This window comes from Cygnus atratus, chromosome 4 (genome assembly GCF_013377495.2).
Source record: "Cygnus atratus isolate AKBS03 ecotype Queensland, Australia chromosome 4, CAtr_DNAZoo_HiC_assembly, whole genome shotgun sequence".
NCBI lineage: Eukaryota > Metazoa > Chordata > Aves > Anseriformes > Anatidae > Cygnus > Cygnus atratus.
In genome coordinates, this window is record NC_066365.1 from 63,887,672 (window position 1) to 63,912,053 (window position 24,382).

The 24,382-nt window shown below is 36.2% G+C and overlaps 1 protein-coding gene across 1 annotated transcript in view; it reads left to right on the forward strand.

The window, feature by feature from the left end:
- The window catches only part of SLC2A9 (solute carrier family 2 member 9), a 100,969-nt gene that overhangs the window by 27,183 nt on the left and 49,404 nt on the right, over positions 1-24,382 (forward strand). The window contains exons 6-8 of the mRNA XM_050710672.1: positions 9,178-9,310; positions 17,453-17,640; positions 23,336-23,446. Coding sequence (XP_050566629.1) covers positions 9,178-9,310; positions 17,453-17,640; positions 23,336-23,446 — 432 coding nt within the window. The remainder of the gene's footprint in view (positions 1-9,177; positions 9,311-17,452; positions 17,641-23,335; positions 23,447-24,382) is intronic.

The following is a 24,382-nucleotide window of genomic DNA, read 5'->3' on the forward strand; positions in this document are numbered from 1 at the left end:
ATTCCTTGTCAAACTATAATTTTCTTTACAAAGACTCTTGAAAATGGCATATTTGAAGTGATAGATTTTTTTGTACTTAGGAAAGTTTATATAGTAATCTTTCACAATGCTTTACTAAGTTCTTTCAAAAGTATTCCTTCACTTGCACTAAAATAGACAGTGATGAAATAGGCAGTTTTACAGACTGTTTAGTTGAAGTCTGTTCTGAAAACTAAGCTTTGACTTCACTTGTCAAAGCTTCATTTTTAGTGTTTTTTTTTTTCTTGTTTTTCTTTTTCTTTTTAACTGATTCTTCATCTTAAAACTCTTGACTGACATTCAAGGACTCCTTAAAAACTGTCTGTATATTACAAATGAGAAAAAGCAACTCAGAATTGCTCTGGGGACCCAGAGCCTGTAGATGGACAACAATGACAAAATGGTCTGTCTGAGATGCTCTTCAACTGAATCTTACACACTAGCATTATAATACAAAATACAAATCAATCAGTCCTCCTCATATTTTTCTGTGACCTCTTTTGTTCCATACATTTATTTTCCCCTTGAACCATGACAGTGACTATGGCTAAAGATATTTATCTTTTGCCCAGAAAAGCTGTGGATGCCCTGTCCCTGTAGGTGTTCAAGGCCAGGTTGGATGGGGCTTTGAGCAACCTGGTCTAGTGGAAGGTGTCCGTGTCCATGGCCGGAGGGTTGGAACTAGACGATCTTTAAGGTCCCTTCAAACCCAAACCATTCTGTGATTCTAGAGGGAAAATAAACTAGGAACTAGGTTCATCAGTGCTGGTCCCCCAATTTTTTTGATCAGGAGTTGCCTAAGTTTGGAGTAAGCTTCATTAAATATTGAGGAGGAGTTTCCAAGTTCCTCTGTAGATGCTATGCCATTGAGACAGACTTACAAAAGGTCAGTCCAGTCTACCCTGGTCCCTATCATTCCTCTGAACAGCTGAGCTTGCACAGAGTTTCTTAGAAGCAGAGAAGCAAAGCCTCTTCGTATTCTTCTAGCAAAATGCAAAACTCTGACCTAAAAGCTAGAGCATTGCCCAGAAGAGTATTTTAAAGTGTGTCTTAAGGATACAGCAGACATATTGGTACTTGTAAATGGCTGCTCAATTCCGTAAGAGGATGGTAGCTGCTAAGTGTAGCTCACGAAAGCAGCTGTACAAAGATACAAATTTCTAAACACAATCTTAAGGGAAGAAGAAAAAAAAAAAAGAGCCTTTCAGTGCTTATTTAGATAATCACAGATTTCAGCAGGTGCTTTTCTGAGCCTGGATTGATTTGTGTATCTTTAATGTAAATCTGTCTGCACTTCTGTAAACTGGTACCAGACAGGCCAGTTAAGAGTTACTTGAGATAGTGATTTTTAAGATGACAATCCTTTTTAAAGTATTCTTTTGGTCTGTTCTTTTAAGAAATGGGAAATTTATTTCATCTTTTCAGAGTAACACACAAGACACTGAGTTACCTATTGCTGAAGCACTTTCTATGTCATGTATCAAAATATTTGCACTTAACTGCAAGCTGTGAGTTGCTGAACAGGGGCTTGGAGGTCACCTTACCCAATAGTTGAAGGGAATTTGCTGTGCAGCCACCAGGCTAGAGATGCATGGCCTTGGTCACGCTGACAAGGATACAGAAATGCTGCCAGGGCCCTTTGGGCTATTGCATATTCACAGGACAATTTTCAATATAAGATCAATAATAACCATGGGATGAGAAGGTCTGTTCTGTTACACCAGCCCTGTTGGTAGGATGTGGTGGGTATTGTTGGTATATTTATAATGGAGACATTAAGTGAGGTATTTTGCTTATATCTACTGTGGACCAGCTGAGATTATGTATTTACTAGGGATCATAAATCAACATTTTATTGGTTCCCCCAGACAGACACAAAGGTATTTATTTGTTCTTTTTCTGTACAGAACTCATTAAGTAATGCATGGGAAAACAGCTGTGAGTCCTTGTAAATGTAAATGAGTTTCATTCCATTAAAGTTGTGCTGTGAAGCTTAAATTCTTGCAGTTTTAGGAATAACACGTGGCTGATTGGCATTGTGTAATATCCAAAAGTTCCAATTTTGCATTGGAAAGGGGAATGTCCTGCAGGAGAGGATTTGTCTGAATGTGGGTCTAAGTGTGGTTATAGAAGAAAAAACTATAAATATATGTATTTATTTATTTTTAGACTTATTGCTGAACAGCAGACAATGCCAGCGCATCTAACATTTGGATGACAGTTTCTCATCTTTGAGGATTTTCTCATAGACAGTTGAAACAGTGCCCACCTAACACTTCAGATGATCAGGTTTATACGTAGATGTATTCTGTTTAACTAGATCAGATGAAAAAACAGTGGACAAGCCTTAATGGAAAGAAGGCCTTCAACAGGTCTGAAGTTAAGAAAGATTTCAAAGTACAATGAAAGTTGAGAGCAGTTATTCATAGTTTGTCAGACAGCTTTCTCTTGATCCACAAAAACATAGTCAGCACGTTGAACTAAACACAGAGTAATTGTTTTCCACTTATATTTAAGGTTTGACTTTTTGCTTTTGTCAGACTTAGAACCAAAAAACAAACAAACAAACAACAAAAAAAAAACCAAAACACCAAACAAACAATAACCTTTTTCTACCTATTGTGGTTGACTTATTAAAAAGCAATATGTGTCCACGAACCTCATCTTATCTGGTATTAGTTGGACTCTACTTCATTAATTTATGAGAAGGTGTAGACAAAGATTTAGATGATGTCTTCTTAGTGCCTGAATATCTGATAATATCTGGTATCTGATAATATTTACAAATCTGTTATTAAGGAATAAATCTGAAATGATTTGACCTGTGGCTTCCTTCCCAGTGTGCTTCACAGTCTGGGAAGATAATGACCACTTAAACCTTTTTGAAGGTTCTGGGTGATTAAAATTTCAGTTATAATTCCCATTGTCCTTTATAAAATCACCCATTACTGCAAATTCATGTCCTAATATGTAAATTTGTCCTTTACAAATTGGATATTAATACTGTGGTAAATTGGTCAAGCATCATAGGGTAGCATGCAGTCATTAGTGTTGTGTAGTATTTTGTAGACTTGCATTTCTTAGTTTGCTTTTGAAACCATTGACAACAAATAAAATCAGCAGATATATACTGGATCGGTATTGCACCTTTGAGTTGTTTTTTTTTTAATTTAAAGTAAATGTCAAATTAAAATGAGATTTTTTTTTTAAATCTAAACCAGATTGTTGCCTTTAAAAATGTGTCAAGATGAAATGTTCAGCTGTTTCAATTGATCTTAAAACAGCAATTGCTGCTTGTTTGTTTGTTTGTTTTAAATTATTTAAATATTTTTCTTAACTTTGATATACCTTAGTCTAACATTTATAACTTTAGTTTGGCAAAATATGATCACACAAGCACACAAAGAATGACATATACTGTAATTTCTAGATGCCCTGAAGCATCTTGCCTCACCTCCTGCCACAGCCCCAGAATGATGTAGGGCTCTTGGTTTTGTGTCACATCTGCCAGTCCTATGCAGATATCTAAAGTATATTAGGGCATCAAAATAATACATACAGTATGTTCAAACAACTGAATGTTATCCTCTTCAATTACTTTAATTTACTATTTCATACTGTATTATTTATGAAAGTTAACCTGATCCCACATGCTTTTCTGCAATGAAGTCTGTCAGAAATTTTGTGTAGCTTCAACATATTTTTTATGTTTCTTTCTAAATATGCTCAAGTTATGCTCGCTGCTGAAAATAATCCCATCTGAAAGCTTGCTATTTCCCATTGCTATTTTTCAGAAATGAATAAACAAAGTAGGCAGCAATTATGCCATTTAAGTGTTAGGTAAAAAAAATAGAAAAAAAGCTAGCTATTGTTGACTCCATTAAAAAGTTGGACCAATAAGCATTATGGTAACTCTTAACACTTTAATTCTCTGTCTCAATATGTACAACATGGTCTAACAAGCAATTTAATGAACAGAAGGTCACAGAAATTGGACATCAACCACTTTCAAGGCTGATCCAAAGGTGATTCAGTCTGTAACAAAGACCTCCCGCTGACTACTGTGAATTTTAGATTAGGATTGTACAGCCTTAAGTCTGGTAACTTTCTGTAGTGTATAATACCTGGGAAGATGCTGAGACTTGAGTAGTAGTATGGTCAGAGCTATATCTATAGTAGTGACATAAAAATAAACATCCACATGGGTGCAGAATTGAGGGGAAAGATGTGTACTGTTTGGGTTACCTATGTTTTAAACAAGAAAGTAAGCAATTCATAACTCTGTCATTAAAACTTGTTATGACAGATGGGGGTTACGGGTTGTATCCAGCAGGGATGCAAGCGTTGATTGATGAGGTTAGCTACCTCTGCAGGCAGAGGAGGCTGTAGAGACAAGTTTGGAGCTGCACCAGGAAAGTAAGAGGAAGGCAGTTGTCTTGCAAATTACACAAGTAGCTGGTCTTAACTGCCTCATGTTCATCATACCCTTGACTTGCAGAAGAAAAGACAATTTTAATGCTAAGAAATTAGTTCCACCTTGATGCTTTTTCAGTCCTTGGCCCCAAGCCAGTAAGGTTGTCCTTTACCATCAGGAGTATTTTCTGTGGGACAATAATAGATGAACAAAGAAATGCAGGACTTGTGCAGGCTTTTCAGCTTTGCACATGCAAGTCTACTCAGCCTGTTCAGAGCAGGGATGTGATTTTTCTGTATGACAGAATATTTGTGGTATAATATGAAGTTTTCATACCGAGTCTCTATTAAAGAGGATAAGATTCAATTGCTTGAACATAAGCATACAGTATCATTTTGATGCCCTGCCATACTTTAGATGTCCACATGGGACTGGCAGATGTGACATACAAAACCCAAGAGACCTGCATCATTCTGGGGCTGCAGCAGGAGGTGAGGCAAGATGCTTCAGGGCATCTAGAAATTACAGTAGATGTAATTCTTTGTGTGTGTGATTATATTTTGCCAAAATAAAGTTATGAAAATGCTCCCACTTCTTTTAGGAACAAGAAAAAGCAGATGATTCCATCTTGTATTAGGTGCTGTTCCGCACATACAAAATGGGGAAAATGTGTCATTTTTCATAAGAAAAGTATTACGCAAAAAATCATTATTGTTGCTAGAGTGTTAACTGTTTTTGTAAACCCACCATAACCCATTTCCCACTCCCAAAGGAATTAATTCTTGAATAAATATTTAGAGGAGTTGCAGATAGTGACTGGTAAATGGACGTTGAATACCTGCTCATGGACCAATCATATTTATGCTGTGCATTGAGTGAGAAAAAGGGATACTGTCTATTTATGCTTCTATTGTAAACATATTGTTTTAATTTAATCTGAAAGTTTCAAGCAGTAAGCTAAATGAGCCCCAAATATCTCTATGAGGTGGCATGGCTGTTATGCTTTTAAAGGTATGTTTTCAAAAAATTATATATATAAATATATATATATATGTACATATATATATACACAAAGAGTAGAGCCTGTGGCAGTCATGTATTTCCTAACTCAGTCTTTTTGCTCTTATTACACATCTTGTCTAGCAGACTTAATTGGCCTCATCATTTTTTTCCAAAAATGAGTATCCATGTGTACGGTACTTCTTCCCACCTCTGTTGTATGACTCTGACAACATCTTTTTTAATTTTTATATGTATATGTATATTCTTAGCCTTTCCTGTGTGGAAAATGTCTTCAAATTTTATCAATAAAATCTTCCTAATCAACAAAAATTTTAAATGTAACCAGAGCTTAAATAGGTCGTTGAAGTCCATATAGTCCACTAGTCCACCTGTCAGCAGTAACCATCGATATTTTCCCCATGCCAGTTTCTTTTCCACTTTTAATTCTTACAATATGTTCAATTTTCTACATTTTAATTAGTAATTTTCTGACTTAATAACATTTGCTTTACTGTATTCTGATATAAGTTAATCTTGTCTAATTGATAAACCTGTGTCATGTTTTATCTCTTTTTTTCCCACCATGTGTTTCTACAGCTTTGCACTTTATTATATCAAACTTTGAATGAGTCTGTGGATGTCAAACTTGCTCTACTATTTAGCTGTCTTTTGTAAATAGATCAAAGCTGGGTTTTTCATGCTCCAGCAAATATTCACAATGTGACAGTTTAAAATTAAAATCTTACCATCTTGACAGGTTATTTGTACAAGTTCTAAGCAGGCGATGAGTCAAGTACTCTGTAATTAAAATATTTGTTGCTTTTCTCAGTTTTTCCTGAGATAAAATGTGTTGTTTTCATTTCTCTCAGTAATGTCTGTGTTCTTCTCCTTACTGACAGCTGAGGCAAAGTGTTACAGTGTCTTCTAAGTGATGCCTAAAATGTCTTTTCTCTTCACCTTGTTACTGCTTCTGAGCATTGTCCCTGTTTGTATAGAACAGGTTCTATTAATCCTTAAAAAGGTTAGGGTACCCTACTTTTCTCTGCTTCCTTTAATTCTTTTTATACGGTCTAATTCTGCTTGATCTTCAGCAATGTGTATTTTATACTTTCAGACCAACAAATGTAGCTCTTTTATGGGTCTTTTTAAACTCAGTTTAGTCCTGATATTTCTTTTCGGTATAGGGATGAAGAATCTGAATATGGACAATGTTAATTAAGAGAAAAGCAAGTAGAATCCATTCCAAATGGATGGAAACATTTCCACTAAACTCAGTGACTTACCAATGTTTGTTGTTGTTGTTTCTGTAATATGCACACTGTTAAAAATGAAATAAATTTCTTCTTCCCTATTGAAATGAAATGTTTGCCCCTTATCTAAAGAGCAAAACACCAGTTTTATCACAAATGTATGAATTTGATTCAATTACAAGTTCAGAAATGCTCAAATATCCTTGTAGAAAACATAGAAGTGTAGAAGTATATTTATGATTGATTTACCTTAATTTTTTTCAAGTTAGCACAATAAAAAGTAAATATAAAATCTTTCATAGAGGAAATAAAGGAAGCTCAGTGTCTTATGTAGTGAAAATAAATGTCTTGTTATTATTCTGTCAGGGTCTTATTTATTGTGAAGGGTAAGTTCAGAAGTTTAGTCTCATTCATAGCTTTCTAAAAATAACACTTTCTGAAGAGTTAGTTGAGAGAAAACTGAACTGAGAAAACATGCACTATGGGAGACTTTAAAAAGGTTGAAAGATTAATCCAAGTTAAGTCCCAAAAAGATGACAATGTTAATCATAGCGATATACAGTAGAAGGTGTTTTTTTTTTAACTTAAAGAATCCTTGGCATCGTGGAAAAAAACTACTCTCAATCAGCACATTATATTTCCTGTTTTTTTTTTTTTTTTCCAGAAGTACTGTAAAAGCCTTATAAACTTTATTAAGCCTTGTAAACTTTTTATATGATATGTAGAAAGAGTATTTATATTATAGGAAGTAATCATAAGAGATTACATAAAACAATGGATTTTCTTTTACAACTTTGTATAAAATAAGTGCTTCCAGGCAGATACAGAATACAACTGATCAGACTGCCTGTTTTCTTAAGTTTCTTTACAAACAGGTGCCTGTTTTGTATATGCAATTTATTAGTTATTTTTAAAGTCTTAACCTAAGTTTAAATTTCAATTTTTTAAAATAAGACTGGTGATTGTTCATTTATAAACAGACTATTAACCAGTCTTGATGCTCCTATATTAGGTAAATTTCTTCAATCACCTGTATTAAAAAAAAAAAAAATCAGCGTGAAGGAAGAGGTTCTTTAAGTCCTCACGTCCTCATGGTAACAGGCTCCGAGGAACACTGATAACATTGAGATTTGAATTTTTTGAAAAATCCCCTTCTCAAGTTGTTTTGCTATCTCTGGAATTTTTCATTCTTTCCTTTTTTTCTTTTTTTGTATGTTTTGTTTTTCTTAAAAACAACAAAGAAACAAACAAAACAAAACAAAACACAAAAATCTCTCCTCTTATTCTGCCTGGGAGTTATTAAATTAACTCATGTTCCAGTTCAGGATCTGAGCATGGTTTACATCCTCTAGCATGCAGTGCGTTCTGTTTTGAAGTGGGAGAACGTAAAATAAAAACTGTCAACAGTTTGGGGGCCTTTTGAACTTTGATATGACTGTGGAAAATTATGTTGAAATAAAATTTATCGAGTTCTGTATAGGGGAATGTGGGCTCTGGATGGATAGATTCATTCTGAGGGAGAAACTGGATCCAAACCTCCAGTGCCTTTCAGAGTTCAATCAGACAGGATGCAATGCAATCTGCTTTTGATCTAGCCAAGTTTTTGAAAATGTGTTAGACATTATGACTGAGCAGTGGGCCCACTGAAGTCTCACCAGGCTTTTCAATTAAGAACCAAGTCTCAATTTAGAAATAATTGAATTAAATAGATAAATGATGACCTTTAATGAGAAAACTACTAAAGAAAATGAGTCTTGGCATTAGACAATTGAAACAAAAAGTATCTTAAGAACATGGACAGATAAAGGGCCATATTGTTGAGAAAATTATACTACAGGTACCTTTCTTCTCCAGCTACTTGTTAGTATTTTCTTTTCAGAGTAAACCCAGAGAGCTAAATAAGCTCTCTTTATAGCCTTTCCCAGCCTTTTACTGAAATAGTTTTCCTCAGGTGGCCCTCTAAAGCTAGTTTTAAATAATGAGTACATTTGGGGTTGCTAACAACTTTGTTTCAGTTGATTTCAAAGCGAATAATGCCACTCCTTTTTTTTGAACAAACAGACTAGAGTAAGAGACAGCTATATGTAACTATATGAAGATACTGCTGTACTGTTTATTAAAGAAAATTTGAGATATTATTGTGAATGGGGATGACTTGTAGAATACATATTTGAGTATATATCAAGATTTTTGTCTGTATGGTTGTTGATGCTGAAGGAAAGGAAAAGTATGTTATGTTTTCCAGCTCCCCTTTCTCTTTTTCTCTTTCTATAAGTTGAGGATTTAAATTCTGACTTCCTCAGCCCTCGAGTAAGGGGATCTGAGGGAAAAGTGTTCAGACTGCTTACTGATCTCAGGAAGAAGACATTACTCTGCTCATTGGCACGCTATGTCAAAGGATGAAAAGTTACAACACTTCCATTGTAGCTATTTGTGTTCCTAGTGTCAATACAGGAGAGTATTAATGACTACCATCTTTGCCCCTGTTCACAGGAATCTCGGTGGCCTTACTTATTTGGAGTGATCATCGTTCCCTCATTGGTACAAGTTGTGATTCTGCCTTTTCTTCCTGAAAGTCCTCGTTACCTCCTACTTGAAAAACATAATACCACCAAGGCAGAAAAAGGTATGAACTATTACTTGGTTTCTTGTAAGAAAGCACTTTTATCATAGGGATGCAGGCTGGAAAGAAATTTTGATATCACAGCGAAAGCAGAATATTTTAACCAGAAATACTCTCTTGACGATTATTTTTCCCTTGCTTTCTCCATTTGTCTTTATATGTCTGTAAAAATAACTGTTGCTTTGATTTTTTTTTTTTTTTTAATAAATGAATTTCTCCAGCAAGCTGACTTTGTATTATTATGCATGGTGATACAAACTTACCTAAGTCATCCCGCTGCTGTGCATCAGCCACTACATGCAGTGTTCACTAGGGAGTGTAGAGGTGATTTCAGTCTACATGAGTGTCTATTTATATAGAGTCTTTGCTCTTTGGCTAACAAAAACACTGGTTCTGTTTCTGGGTTTTGTTCCTTAGTCACTGTGTTTACCATGTGTTCTGTAACTCCATAACCTTTGTAGATCTAATAAAGACCTCACACACCTATTTAACTGAAAATATGCAGTGCTCCCATATTGCTTGCTTCAGTTTCACAGAAACAGACCAGAATATTTTGCTCTTACTTATCCATGCATAAAACAAAATAAAAAATTACTTTTGTGATCAGAGCTGTTGTATACTCTGCCCCAGTAAAATTACTATGGTCAGTTATAGCTTCCAATGTATCATGATGCTATCATTGAGAGAATGTTGTAAGTCTGTTTTTACTTTTTATAGCAATACTTTTAAAAGACGAGTGAACAAAGAAGAAAGGAAGCTGATTGTAATACCAAAATGTTTGCAGAACATTACTGTGTATTAAAAATTATTCCTGAAAACTTAAATATAACCTTTAGCATTTTCAGTCCCTAACTAGCTGTTTAGAAAATTACTTGCAAAGTGTGAAATAACCTCTGAAACTTTAATTTCATGCTACAAGATTATTACATTTATGTAACTCACTCTGTCCTGTTTCTTCTACTGTAAAATGAAAAAATGACAATTTTGTTTTGATCAGCACTCTGAAATGAAAATGACACACTAATGAAAGTCTCCCATGTTGTCTCAGTTTGGTGTTGAAGAATTTTGTAATGGAGCCTCAAACATTTAAAGATACCACTCCATGTTTTTTTGTTTTGTTTTGTTTGTTTAAAAAAAAAAAAAAGAAAAAGCAACAGGGATTTGCAGGGACAGCAGAGTTTTGATGAGGCAGAAAACAGGTTTTCCAGGGGCTGTGAAGGAAAGAGTTTGCTTGCCAACCATGGTCAGACCATCCATCAGGGAAACCATGGCAGGGAGTTTGGGGCAAACTGTCTGGGCTTGGAAGAAATGCCTTTGGGTGCCAAATTTAAACTGGCTCGGTTCTACCTGATAAAATTGTAGATGTATTTCCAGAGCTATGTCTGGCAATAAGCCTGCATATGCAAAGATATTGCATAATGTCAGACTTGCTTTAGGGATCTATTCAGAGTACTGTCACAGTGCTTGGAAACCTCACCACTGAAAGTGAATCTGGACCTCTTGTAGGTAGAGCTTAAAAAGCGTAAAAAATTGTCATGAAAATAACTCCACCTGCTTGGAAATTCACACCACTAACTGTCACTTGTAATGGGCCAACTGCAGTCTGCTGTGTTTTCAGCATACGTGTTCTGAGAATGATTTAAAAACTACTCTAGAAGCATTGGAGATAGATTCTTGGAGTAGAAAACATCAGGACAGCTATGTTACCCATACCTTATTGCCAGTGATTTGGTAGTTGAAATGAAATGGTTTCCCCACCCCAGGACATGCAGAGAACTCCAGATTAGGCATAAACTGAGCCTGAGCTGAGTATCTGGAGTAATGCAGTAGAATAATGAAAGCAAGAGGGGGGTACTCTGTGATGAATAACTGTGAATTGACAGTCAAGAAAAATCATCTGCATGTTACCATTATCTCTGGAAATGGGGGGAGGAAAAGCCTGAGTATTAAGGAGAGCAGAGGAGTTTGTGGATTATTAAAAAACCTACTGTTTGTAAGCCATTAATGACCATGCAGTGTTGTCCATTATAATGATGACAACAGTAATGCTCTTGAATTATTTGCCTCTTAGGTTAGATCTGCATATTAATATGAGAAATGTGCAAGTCTTTCTTCTAAATCCTTTTTATTTTCCGCAATGGATCAAGGCTACTCATGCAAATATCATACATTTCACTCTGGATTATATCTTGTTGGAGAAATATAAAACTATTATTTGTAAAAGGTCTACCGTATTTAAGGCAGATGACTACATTAGTCTTTTTATAAAATACTCTATCAAAAGTTAAAAAAAAAAAAAAGCTTCTAAAATGGAGATGACAATATTAATCTTCCTAATTATTTTAGAGTAGTAAAAATCCAATGGGATAATATAGGTCATTGAGTTTCCACTGAGTTCTGCGCCTGCTTTTGTCACTTCCTTGTTTTCTGCCCTCAGGAGATAACCAGACTATAGCTACCAAAACACAAGTGACTTCATTATCTTTTTTGGCAGCAGTGTAAAAGAGCACAATGCCTTTAAGTGGCAAATAAGAGCCTGAAAGAGGGAGAAGGACCAAAGTGATGAAAAAGAGGAGATGGGGGTTAGAGCAGGCTGGTGCCATGTGTGAACATAGACCACACCAGCATGAGACAAGCTATTCCATGAGCTCAGGAGTAAGGAGGCTCCAGATGAGTGATACCTCCTGAGCAATATCAGCTAGGTACCCAGTTCCCTACTTTCTCCTTTCTAACCATGCAAACACTCTGGGTAGCTGAACTGAAGTCTTGCCTGGCTGATTAGCCATATGGACACTGTGGCAGACTTGCAGTTGTTTGCTGCTGAAAGCAATGCTAACAGCCAAGCAATGCTTGTCTTCCTGGAGTCACCATCCTATGATGGCTTCCTGAGACCAACACAAGCTGAGCTATATCCCGTATTTGTGATTGACTGCTGAATGTGGGAGAACTGATTTATCTATGTGAGACAGAATGACTGAATAGACCCACAGCACAATCTATACACCTGCTTTGCTCAATAAATTAAAAGTCTGGTAATGGAGAGTGGGAAGAGTCATTCCATCTACCCTCCCAGCTCCCCTCTCTTGGGAAGAAAAAAATAAAAAAATAAAAAAGGAGAAACATGCCTGACATTTAACTTGTGTGATCCTTCTTCATAATGCTCACCAGGCAGTGGAAGAGAAATGGATACTCAGATAAGGAGAAGGAATCTGGAAGGAAATTGTCATTAAATTGCTAGGGAGCAGCGGGAGTGAAGGGTAACAGGTCAGAAATAGGAAGAAAAAGAAATCTGTGGCTGCAATTAAAACTCCATCCAAACTCTAGGAGAGTGAGACAGGAATTTGATATTAGTTGATTATTTGTTGCCCACCAAATGGATACCTGGTCTGTGTCTGTGGCTACTGGGTATGATGCAATACAAATAAAACCACTAGTAGTATTGCAATAAAATGGAACAGCTTTCTGACTAACAGCATTATTTATAGGCAGCTTCATTTGGACACCTGATGTATTTCTTTTGAAGAGTACTACTGCAAAAAGGAAGTCTGTATTTTCAATACAGCTACAGTAACGTGTCATGTAAACCAATAATGGAAATCAGTTGGCATCCTAGCTTGCCAGAGCACCATAACAATGTTATGTCTTAAGGATCAAATAACTTAGACATAATGTCACAGTAACATCTGTTGATGACGTACAAAATCTGTTAATTTGGTATGTTCAGTCACACATTTAAACTCCCATAGTTATGAAAGAAACATTGCACCAGGTATAACACAAAGTGTGGTTTTAAAATTCTTAGAGAGATGGATTAGAGTTGCTACCTTTTGATGCAACAGAAGAACAAATCTGTTTCAGATTTTTAAAAGCAATTAGTTAATTTTTTTACAAAGACCTTCACAGGGCCCACATGTATAGGAGCCATACAGAAACCAAAGTTACTACAGGAACAAATTGCTGTAAATGCAGTGTTTTAAGTGAAGTTGTTATTACTGACAAAAAGTTCACATATTTCATTTATTTCACATAAACATTTCTGTTTATGTGTGCTTTTTATATGTCTCTAAGCATTATAAGCTATGCTTATTGGAAGGGAAGAGACAACCATGACTTCTAAACTTGCTGGCTTATGGCAGAGGCTCCACCTCAAATGGTTGCTGACTGCCAAAAGCTGGAGTGATCACAATGTGTCTGCCTTGTTTGTAAGCTTTTCCTAAACCTCCTGTCTTTCAGAAAAGTTGCTTGGTTTACTGGACCTATGGTACAACTCAGTTTACCAATTCCTGTGTTATTTGTGGGTAGCATGTGGTTATTTGGTTTTATCTATACATCTTGGCTAGTTTCAAGTGGACCTGAATAGGCCTATGATAGTCCGTGAAACCAGGTGTACAAACAGGTAAAGATGTAACGCCAAACAGGATGCTAACACACAGAAGATCTCTGAGTTTTTTTTACTTACAAGAATGAAGTGGCACATGGGAAAAGCCTAAAACCATTTGCTTGCAGTTATATTTACTTAATTGGAATAGCAAAATAGAGATTTATTCTTAAACTTGTGTATGTTACATGTTAGTAGTTAATTAATATTTTGCTACATTTAAATATCTGTTTAAATCTCTTCTAGCAAGGTACATCCAAATTATTCTTCTGGCTATACAGTACTGTAATAAAATCAGTGGTATGTGAAAACACTATTTTTTCATTTTGCCAAATATTTTTATGATGTAAAGTTACTACCAGCAAATTACTACTTATCTGATTCAGAAGTACTGAAGTTATCTTTCTGCGAATGCTGAGGCAGACAGTGAGGCTCCCTGTATGTACTCCACCACTCAGAGGAGAATTTTAAAGACACTGGGTTTATTGTACTTCATAATCAGTGAAGTGAACATGAATGGGAAACAGATGACAATAATATTCATACAGTGTTTTTTTTTTTTTTTTTAAACACTTTTCTTTTAACAGCATGAATTATTACCCTAGCTACTACCTGTGACCACTCCTCTTTGCTTCTGCTTCATTATAGATGGGGTTGGCTCTATTCTGTAAACCACAAAATAGAATTTTGATTCTTTTAAATGTCTTCTTAAAGTCTGCATACTAATTCTAACAACTGCTTCCTTTGCACAGTCATGGAAGTACTACAGTGGGAAAAAAAAATTAGTAATTCCATGTGTGGCAGAGTTCTTCAATACCCAGCTTCAGTTAATTTAAAGGCCTGGTTGGTTTTAAAGATGGTACAGATTGATTTTGTCCAGACCTTTGAACCACCTCCAAATGTTTCATCTTAGCTGAGATGAATAAAAACTAGGGATGTAAATGGAAAGGTTTCCTATCTCCTTTCCCCTTGACTGGAACCATCCATTTCTTCTTCTATTTATAAAGGCAGTGTACCAGCCTTTGACAGCTGAGTATCTAGGACCTTCTGGTCCGAGAGAATTAAAAAGAAATCTGGAAAAGTTTCTAAAATTGCTAGAACTATGACTCCTTAGATGGTTGTATGCATGAGGAGGATACAGACATGATAACAAGGCATCCTTAAAGAAGGAAGCAGACAATAATGGAGGGAAATGAGTTACTGCAGTGGGGATAGGAACAGCTGCTGTGATTCTCAGTGCCAATAATGCATTGGTTTAAAACGTGAAATAAATAGAATTGAACTTCACAAATTAAAAGACCTTTGAGTTTTCCCATCTCCCTGCTAGTGCAGAATTCGTTTCCATATTAATTATGTATAAAAGTGTGATTCTTACTATACTGAAAAAGCATTAATGAAAGAAACTTGAATGTAGTGCGTAGCTGGAAAACATGTTTCCAAGTTTTAGTGTTGTCTACTGAAAACTACGCATGAATAGCATAACATTTTCTTAGCATTTCTTGACTTGTTAATTTTAAGTATCTGTCAAAGTTTCCTATTGGCATTTACATTTCTGGTCCTAACACCAGGTGGGATGAAAAGAAAGCAGGTGTCTATATATTTCCTGCCTTTCACTCGGTAATTTTTGGTAATTGTTTTTGTTTGTTTGTTTGTTTGTTTTTAACTTCCTGGTCCCTCTAGAAATACAGCAGGCTCCCTTGTGCAGAAAAGACAGATTGCTTCCTTTTTACTTGACTGCACCTATATTTTTGACTTGTGTGCCCTACAGGAATGCAGAGGATTCTAAGGACAGGAAAAATAAAGAAAATTGTGCACTGACCTAATTTACACTGATAAAACAGATGCTTAAAAATCTATGAGGATAATTTCGAAGAAGAGTACTGTGGTGTATGCCTTGTTATTTTCATCTTTATCTGATTTTTTTATCAGTGCTCTAATAATACTGAAAAAAGTGTAATTTAAGCATAAAGCATTAACTGTAACATACTAGAGGCATGCATTGTTCTAATTTTACATTTCCTGTCATAGCCTTTAAATACATAACACTCATTTTAACAAGTGCTTTGTATGTCATTTAATAAGTGGGCAGTGACACAAGGACAAAACTCAGCAGCTTAAATTCTTGGTTCTGAGGTCTGAATTTGTTACCTCATTTCTGATTATAAGGCCTAGGTGAAAAGATGGCTCTCATGCTGTCTCAGGGGTTTTTAAAAATTCTGACCTCTCCTTTCCCAGGAGAGAAACGAATATCAGAATAAATGAATGTTATGAAATGACTCAGCACCCAGAGGTGGTGAATGTTCATCCCTTAAAAAAGGATGCCTCTTGTTAACCAGAGTCACATAGGGCCTATTAAAATGCAGTAGAAATGTTAACCACATATGAAACTCTAGGCCCAGAGTTTGAGTTCCCCTTACAGCCCAAGTGGAAGCCAGGCAGAGCGTGCAGCATGGTGCATTCACCAAAGGGATGGAGCAAGCTGCTCTGGGTTGACCATCAGCTCATTATGTGGCCTATTCCTCACATCAAAACAACACTACTTGGCCTTCTTCCCTGCTGGGTGAAAAACACAAAAAAACCTTCAGAGTCTGAATCCAGGTGTTTTAGTCTTGACTAATCAGTGTATTTGGCTTCCTTGGCTATCCATATCCTTTCTGTGATCCAAAAGAATGGAAACTTAATGAAAAATGTGAAGATTATTTATTTATGTGAAATACTGTGCAAAGCAGTGGATAAGACAGAAATGGATTTGGCTCTTATGATAAATAAGTCAATTTATTCACTTAATGAAAATAACTCATTATTTCCTTTAGAAGAAACATCTTTAAATGACCTGCTGTGTAAAGGATTGTTTTTTGTTAGCGTCCTACCGGGTCACAAAGGCTTGTTGCAAGGGTTTGTTTAATGTAATTGTTTCTCTGCAGTCATTCCAAGATGATGAGCATTTTAAATATCACTTAAAAAGCCAACCCCTGAGGTATGTTCATAAATTGTGATGAAAATATCGTTGATTTATACCTTATCAGTAAAACAGGATTGATGGAGAAACACCGCCTCCATTAGGAGGTATTCACGTGCAGCACCTTTTGGAGGAGGTGTGAGATGGAAAGACAGGGTTGTTTAGTTACACTTACCAGGTAAATTCACTCCCATGTCTCCATTGTTGACAAATAGAAAGTCTTGAACTGCTTTGCATAATTCTTTCTAGTACTAAATATATTGAAGAAGTTAATTCTTGTCTATGTGCTATTGAAAATGAGATAATATGAAGACTTGTAGCTATTCCTTTCAAATGCTTTCCTTTTTTTTTGTTGTTTTTTTTTGTTTGTTTGTTTTAACAGATTTGCCAGATTCTTACATGTTATTACTACTCTATCCTGTCTATCTTTAGCAATAAAATCTGGTATATTTTTTGGTTTGCAAAAGAAGCCATGTCAAATAATGTTAAGAATTGCTTTGCTATTAAACCTTTTTTTCCAGTTTACACAAGGCTTTGACTCTGCGCTGGACCTTACACTGCATTAGATATAAGATAATATAAGGAGAGGTCTGATAGGGTGCCAAAAAAATGTATATTATTGCAGCTTCAGAGACCAATTGCAGGGATGAACCAAATCATACCCAAAATGGAATCATACTTTTGGCAGAAGAATAATTAGATTGGATCCCATGTATGTCTCCTGTTTGTCTCATGCACTTCAACTTCTTTGAAACAATTCTGTTATAAGCACCAAGTGTCTGGCCTAAAGTACATTCTCTGTTTGTAGCATTTCAGACCTTTCTTGGGAAAGATGACGTGTCTCATGAAGTAGAAGAAGTTTTGGCAGAGAGTCGAGTCCAAAGAAACACCAAATTAGTATCGGTACTACAGCTCCTGAAAACCCGCTCTGTGCGATGGCAGGTCATTACTGTGGTCGTCACCATGGGCTGCTACCAGCTCTGTGGGCTAAATGCAGTAAGTGTCCTTCTTCAGGCCACATGGCATCTTCTGGGGTGTTCCTTTTTTCTTTTTAATACAAGGATTATATTATACCATACAGCAACCTCTATATCTTTCCATTTTTAGTTGTTCCTTATTAGTAATGGTTTTGTTACAGCAGCATGTGGGAAGGCCTGCAGAATGATGTATCATGTGTTTTTGTTTGTTTGTTTAATTAAGAAAGGCACTGTTGCATTAAAGTTGATGAAAAAGATAGTGTGGATTAGAAAAAAAGGGTATGCAGCTTCTGTTTCTGATATTTGGATCCTCTGTTTCTGGCCAGTAAATATCTGGTCTGGTATGCTTTGTGTTTGTTCATGTTAGGGAAACTTTGTCCTTTCAGTAGATATTTCTGCTTGGGATAATTCAGTTCTGAACTTACAGAAGTCAGAAAAAGTGCCTGTTAACAGTTTCAAGAAGTCGAGCTGGATGGTTGATGTTGTTGTTGTTGAATAAGCTGCATTTCAATCCCTTTCTTAGAAAGGAGCAAAAGAGGAGAACAGAATAGTCAATAGAGATAAATCCAATTGACTGTTAATGTGGCTGAGGCTAATGGATATCAAGGTCTTATTTTCAGATTTTTGAGCCTATAGCATCAGCTAGGACAGAGCCATAGACTAATTTAGATTGAATGGGATCTTTGGAGCCCATCTGGTCCAACCCCCTACCCAAAGCAGGACTAACTTCAGATGTAGCTCAGACTATCAAGGGCTTTGTACAGTTGAGGTTTTATGGATCTACAAAGGTAAAGAGTCCACAACCTCCCTGGGCAACCTGCTCTAGGTGTTTTCACCATTTCCACTCCCACTGTGAAAAGTATTGAGGCAGAATTTGTCTTGGTGCAACATATGACATCTGAGTTAAATGCTTTACATTGTATGACATGAATGTTCTCATAAAGTACCTTGAAGTGAAGAGGGTTTTCATCATAGTTGAAGGGTATTAATTGCTTATACATGGAAGGCAATCTTATCACTGCTGAAAGGAGCTCTGCAAATGTAACTCCACACTGTGGTTTTGTGCATTACAGCGTGCTTCAGCTAGCATATTTATTTATTTATTTATTTATTTATTTTTCCCACAGGGCTAATCAGTGATAATAAGTGTAAATGCCTCTGATCTCTAAGTTAACTAGTTCAGAATTATCTCAGGTATCTGTATAGCTTTAAAAATCTTAATACAAAATATTTTGTTCAAGACCGTTGGAAGGATTAGAATGATTAGAATGATTAGAACTCTGGTACCAAAAAGATATTTTAAAAGGTACTAGGAAGAAGTAAGAAGATTTTCCACACTGTGGGGTGAACTATAAAAACACGTATATAGATTTTTTTTTTTTTTAACCATGGATTTCAGTGCTAATGACAAGCTATTTTATTGCTCATTGTGGATACTTTCAGAGAAGAGAATTGTAATTATCTGTCATCCAGTCTTTCTAAGGTTTATCAGCGTATAAGTGAAATGAAATGACACTTACAGTAAGAAAAAAACTGTTCAAACAATGAAGAACATTTCCTAAAAAAAAAAAAAAAAAAAAAAAGGCAACAGCCAAATCTTAAGGGGAAAGAGAAGAGTTTTGTGGCTTTGAGAATATTTAATAAATGACAGAAATTGTCCAGTATTCTTTGGTAGAGCAGAACCACACTCTCATAGCTAGAGTGTGTGTGTGTCAGGGGGTGAGACGTATAGACCAAAATGAATGCAGAAGTTGTTTTAAAGTATCATTAGGGGTTTGCTCTCTGAGATCACACCTCAGAAAAACTGCTTTTGTCAGGAAACCTGGGTGTCAAGTTGGTTATTTCAAGCCTTATCTTTTTATTGTTATTATTTTTACTTTGTTTCTCCAACTGTATAATGCCACTAAACATGAAAAAAAAAAAATTCACACACAATTTACATTCTGAAATGGATTGTTTAACTTGTTCATCCAGAAAAAAAAAAGAAAAAAAAAAAAAGGCAAATGATGAATGCGATCAAAGAGAAGTAGTTGCGCCACTCAGTTAAGAGCTCAGGTTTCAGTTCCTTGTCTCTTCTGCTTGGCTGTTGAGACTGACCTTGATAAGTCACCTGAGGCTCAGAAGTTAAAGGACAGGTACAGATGTGACAGTTAACTGCTGAACCCGGTTCTCAGTTTGTCTGGCTGTGTCTAAGTCTCCTGCTGGGTGTGAGTCACTGTCAGCAAGGTTTAACTGGCTGCGGAAGCATCTAAGTCATAGCTCTCATCCTTCTCTTTGTCTATAGTACCCTGTTAGTCAGTCTGGTCTTTTCAACAACTGCCATCTGGGTAGGGCATATGGGAAAGTTGGACCTCTTTCAGGGGAGAGTCTCAGGTCACGCTCAGGGGAAATTACCAAATGGCAGACTTCTGTAATCATCCTGCTGGTATCTGAGAATACTTACTTCATTTTAAGGTTTTAGTTTATAATGAAAAAAAACGTTTTGTTTAAAAACAGTACATTCATCAGTTTCTACATGGAACAGAAATAATGGTGAAGTCCTGATCATATTAATCTATTCAATTATAATGGAATACCAGACAGTCTGACCTAAATTGAAAAAAGTAAATGAATCCGTATCAGTCTATTTTCATCTGATAAAGTTTATTTGTGGTACGTAGCTACTTTAGCCAAGGTTCTGTGTTTCCAATGGCAAGAAATCATGCTGTGGATGGGGGTTCATGCAGAAATGTATGTTTTCGTATGAAAAAAAAAACACAAAAACAAACAAAAAAATGTAGTGTGCTATTCAAGCTTGCTTTAGAGAAGACCTGGCATCAAGTTGTAGGAAGGGATCAGTATGCATACAGCATGCAACATCATATGCATGTGTTGTTGCCCATCTTTTTTTCAGTGATTTATTTTCCCTTTTTGAAGGGAAGAATTGAAGTCTTCAGGAAGGAATGTACGTAGGGAGCTGGATGAGAGAGAAAGACTGCAAAATGGAGTGAGTGCTAGAGAGGTCCCTGGTGTGAAGAAGTTTGGTAACACCACCAATGGTGGTATAACACATGCCACTTTAAGCTAAGAGCTTATAGGAGTGAAAGCTTATGGTAAGCAAAGATAACTTAACTTTCATGCAGCTACTTGTATGCTACAGACAGGAATGCTGAAATGGCTCCAAACTCATAGAATTCAGACTGCAGAGATGTAGCTGTTTTCTTATGGCAAACATTTAGCTGGCTGCTATGGTGAAGTGTTGCTTCAGTCTGTGAAGAAACAGAAACCCACCATAAGAAGTCAGATGTTCCTGTATTGATTTGAACTAGACAGCAGTTGTTTCTGGGTTTTGGTACCTTCTGCCCCATTTTCCACATCTGTTTCATTGCAAAATGTTTAGCCCAAACCATTCATTAACAAAAGCCATGTTAAAAAATAACTTACGTGAAAGTAAAGTAGTCATCATTAGTATAGTAAATTTGTCTCGGTTATATCCTAGAATAATGTATTTCCTTGTTTAATGATACACAGGCTGAAAAACATTCACTTTTATTGTTTTTAAATGCATACATCTTGTTAATTTTTACCCTGATTTGTTTTTTGTGCTGTTACAGATGCTAGTGAATGCAACTCAGAACCTCATCCTGTCTTCACTGGGACAATTTTTTAATCTAGCTGTTTTACTACTACTCTTAGGATCGATGATCGGTCATTTTTCTCTGTAAAGCCACTTGGGAAACTTTCTGAGTTATAGTTGTTATTTTTTGCAAATGAATTCTGGAGTTTTCTGCTTAAGAGACTCTTTAGCATCTTTTTTTTTTTCTTTGTTCTTTTTCAAGATCTGTATACCTGCAATATTGCCATCATTTTCTAGAAGTTCTACCTGCTATGCAAGACTGACAACGAGAACCAAATGTCTTACATAGTTTCTAATTTTTTTTTTTTTTAACAAACTTGTTAACTTGTAGTATGTGGAAAAATGACATTTTTGTGCTCCATTGTTTTCCTTGTAATCACTGGGTAGGCAGATGAGGAGAGGTGTGTAGGATGTCAGAGTAACAGGTCCCAAAATTTTTGTTAGGGGTGACAAACTCTTCAGAGGGAATTGGAGCTGATACTTTGTTGTTTCAGTCTGCGCTTTGTTTCAGCAAGCCAAAGAAATGTGTAATTAACTCCAGCACATGTGACACGAAGGCAGACTACTTCATATAGCAAAACTTGCTGCTATCACTTACTGTCCCTGCATCTGTTTTGGTGCCAGCTGATGTAGCAGTAGTGGGCATAATATTCTTAAGTCAGCTTCCCCTTTTCTGTAAGGTGGTATAGGTGAGTTTTCAGTCCTTGGTATTTTATTTTGCTTTTGTTTTATGTAAGATAATATGGATTTTCTCCTTTGGTCCAGGACAAGCAGCTTTGCTGTAGGGTTAGTTGGGAATTTAGAATTACTGTTCTTTAACAAAGCTACCAAGTTAGCACTTTGATGAACAGATGTAGCATGTGCATAATATGCTGGCAGACAGCAATGTTTTCCTCTTGTGATAAAAACACTTTCATTCATCAGAAAAGTCTTTTCTTTAGCAGTGCTTACCCTGTTAAGGCTTGTCACATGGACAGTATATGGAAAAAATATCACTGCTGTTTTTATGTTTAGTGTCATCACTATCTCTGCCACGCGTTATCTCTGGCTTTCAATTTTGTTATCACAGGTAATCAGCTATGTGTTACAAATTCAAGGCTTTTTTCTGATAATCAATTGTTTCAATTGTTCTTCATCCCCTCCAGTGAATCTGTTATCTTTTCTCTCTCCAAGTCAGTCTCTCCTTGCTTGCATGGATTTGGCAGCCAAATTTTTTGGCTAGTTCTTTGTTGTAACCCCAAGCCCAGCATAAATATTATATGGTTTTCATACTTTGTGATGTGAATGGGTCTGTGATACTTACCAGACTTTTTATTTTGAAGTATTACCACTATATATGCTCTCTCTGGATACTGTCACTGGATATGGTTTTATTGACCAAACATGAATGTCCTCCTCTAAGTTGGCATGCTTGTGTTTCTGTCTGTTAATGGCAGGTCCTTCTAGCCTGTGGTTCATTTCATCCTAAAAACTGTTATTTACCGTTCACCAAATGACTCAATCTAACGGTATCTTTCCTCTCTGTTGATAATAAAGAAAGATTATGGTGATTACTTAACTGCAGATGTCCATGTTGCAGTGAAGCGAAAGATAAATCTCACACCTTCTGTCCAGAAAGCAGCAGTTTACATGGTGCCTCTCACTGTCTCTCTCTCTGTCTCTCTCTCTCTTTTTTTTTTTTTCTTTTTTCTGTTCTGGCCTCTGTTGTTACATGCCAATAAAGAGTTCTGTAATGCCACCCAAATTTGGTTTTATGTGGTGTGGCTCAGCCACATGAAACCTTTTTGTATCCTATTGTTCAAAGTGAGTTAAAGTGAGTTTCTTTGATTTACTCCTGAAGTGAATTAAGGCAAATTGAGTTAAAGCTACTTGTAATTCTATCTGAGTCTCCAAGCAGAAGTGTAACAGTGTTGTGACTAATCCACCTGAAATTTGCACTTTCCCTTCATTTGCCATCCTGGCCAGCCCTCAATCGTTCAGTAGTGCTCTGTATTTTAACAAGTCTGATCTCCGGCAGAAGAGATGCTTGAACTGAATGCTAATAGCTTATAGTTCAAGCCACAATGATTAATATCTCTTTTTCTTCTCTCTGATATAGATATGGTACTACACAAACAACATCTTCAGTGAAGCTGGGATCAATCCTGAAACAATTCCATATGTTACTCTAAGCACTGGTGCTGTTGAGACTTTGGCTGCTGTTTTTTCTGTAAGTGCAGTTATAGAAGTCCATTAATGTGCTTAATATTTAAATGACTGATTTTATTTCCTTATACAGGTTGAAAATAAACAAAGTGGTATTTTGAAGATTTAGTGTAGTAACTGAAAATATATATTATTTCTCGGTTTAACCCTAAACCCAGTTGTGCTTTGTATGAGTAAGGAGGAGGAAGGCTGTAAGAGCAAGGCCCAAAGAACCATAGGTAATAACTCATAAATTACCTGCTAGAGTGGCTATTGTAGCAGTTTATCTTAGAGTCTTCCCATGTACTTGCTGGAAAGGAGGCAGTGTTGCTGGTGAAGGTTTGGGCATAGTACAGGAGGGGGCATTGAGTGTGGACTCCAAAAAGAGAAGTATGTCTGTTCCACATGTTCTGACACTTATTCTATAGCAACTTATGAACAGTGCAGGAAATTCTTCAGCCATTTAAAATATGGGAGTAAATGTTTGTCACCTGGCTCACTGGAAAAGCGAGCACACTACAGCAAAATTGTCGCTTGTTGTGTTACATTCTGCTGTCTCACTCACTGAGGGCAAGCAGGCATCCTTTCATAATCCATGAGCTCCTCAGTAGGTAATGTACCTTTACCATGTGCTGAACATAGAAGAGGATGTTACAAAAGGTACAAAAAATTATCCATTCACATTCTTTTTTTTTCTTTTTTTTTTCTTTCCCTCTTCAAAATGGAGAAATTGATTAGGAAAAAGTATGGGTTAAACAAACAATTTAAAGCTGCAAGTTTCAGTAGGTGACTACACCACTGATTGCTAAAGGAAATTCATTTCTGTTTGCACTGCGATATATAAGAAACAAAGAACAGGTCTTTGGAACAGAAAGTTTCAAACAAGCAAATACTCTTTTCATTCCTTGCTAGAACTTTTTTCGTATCTTCATATATTCTATACCAAGTGAATTTGCAAAAT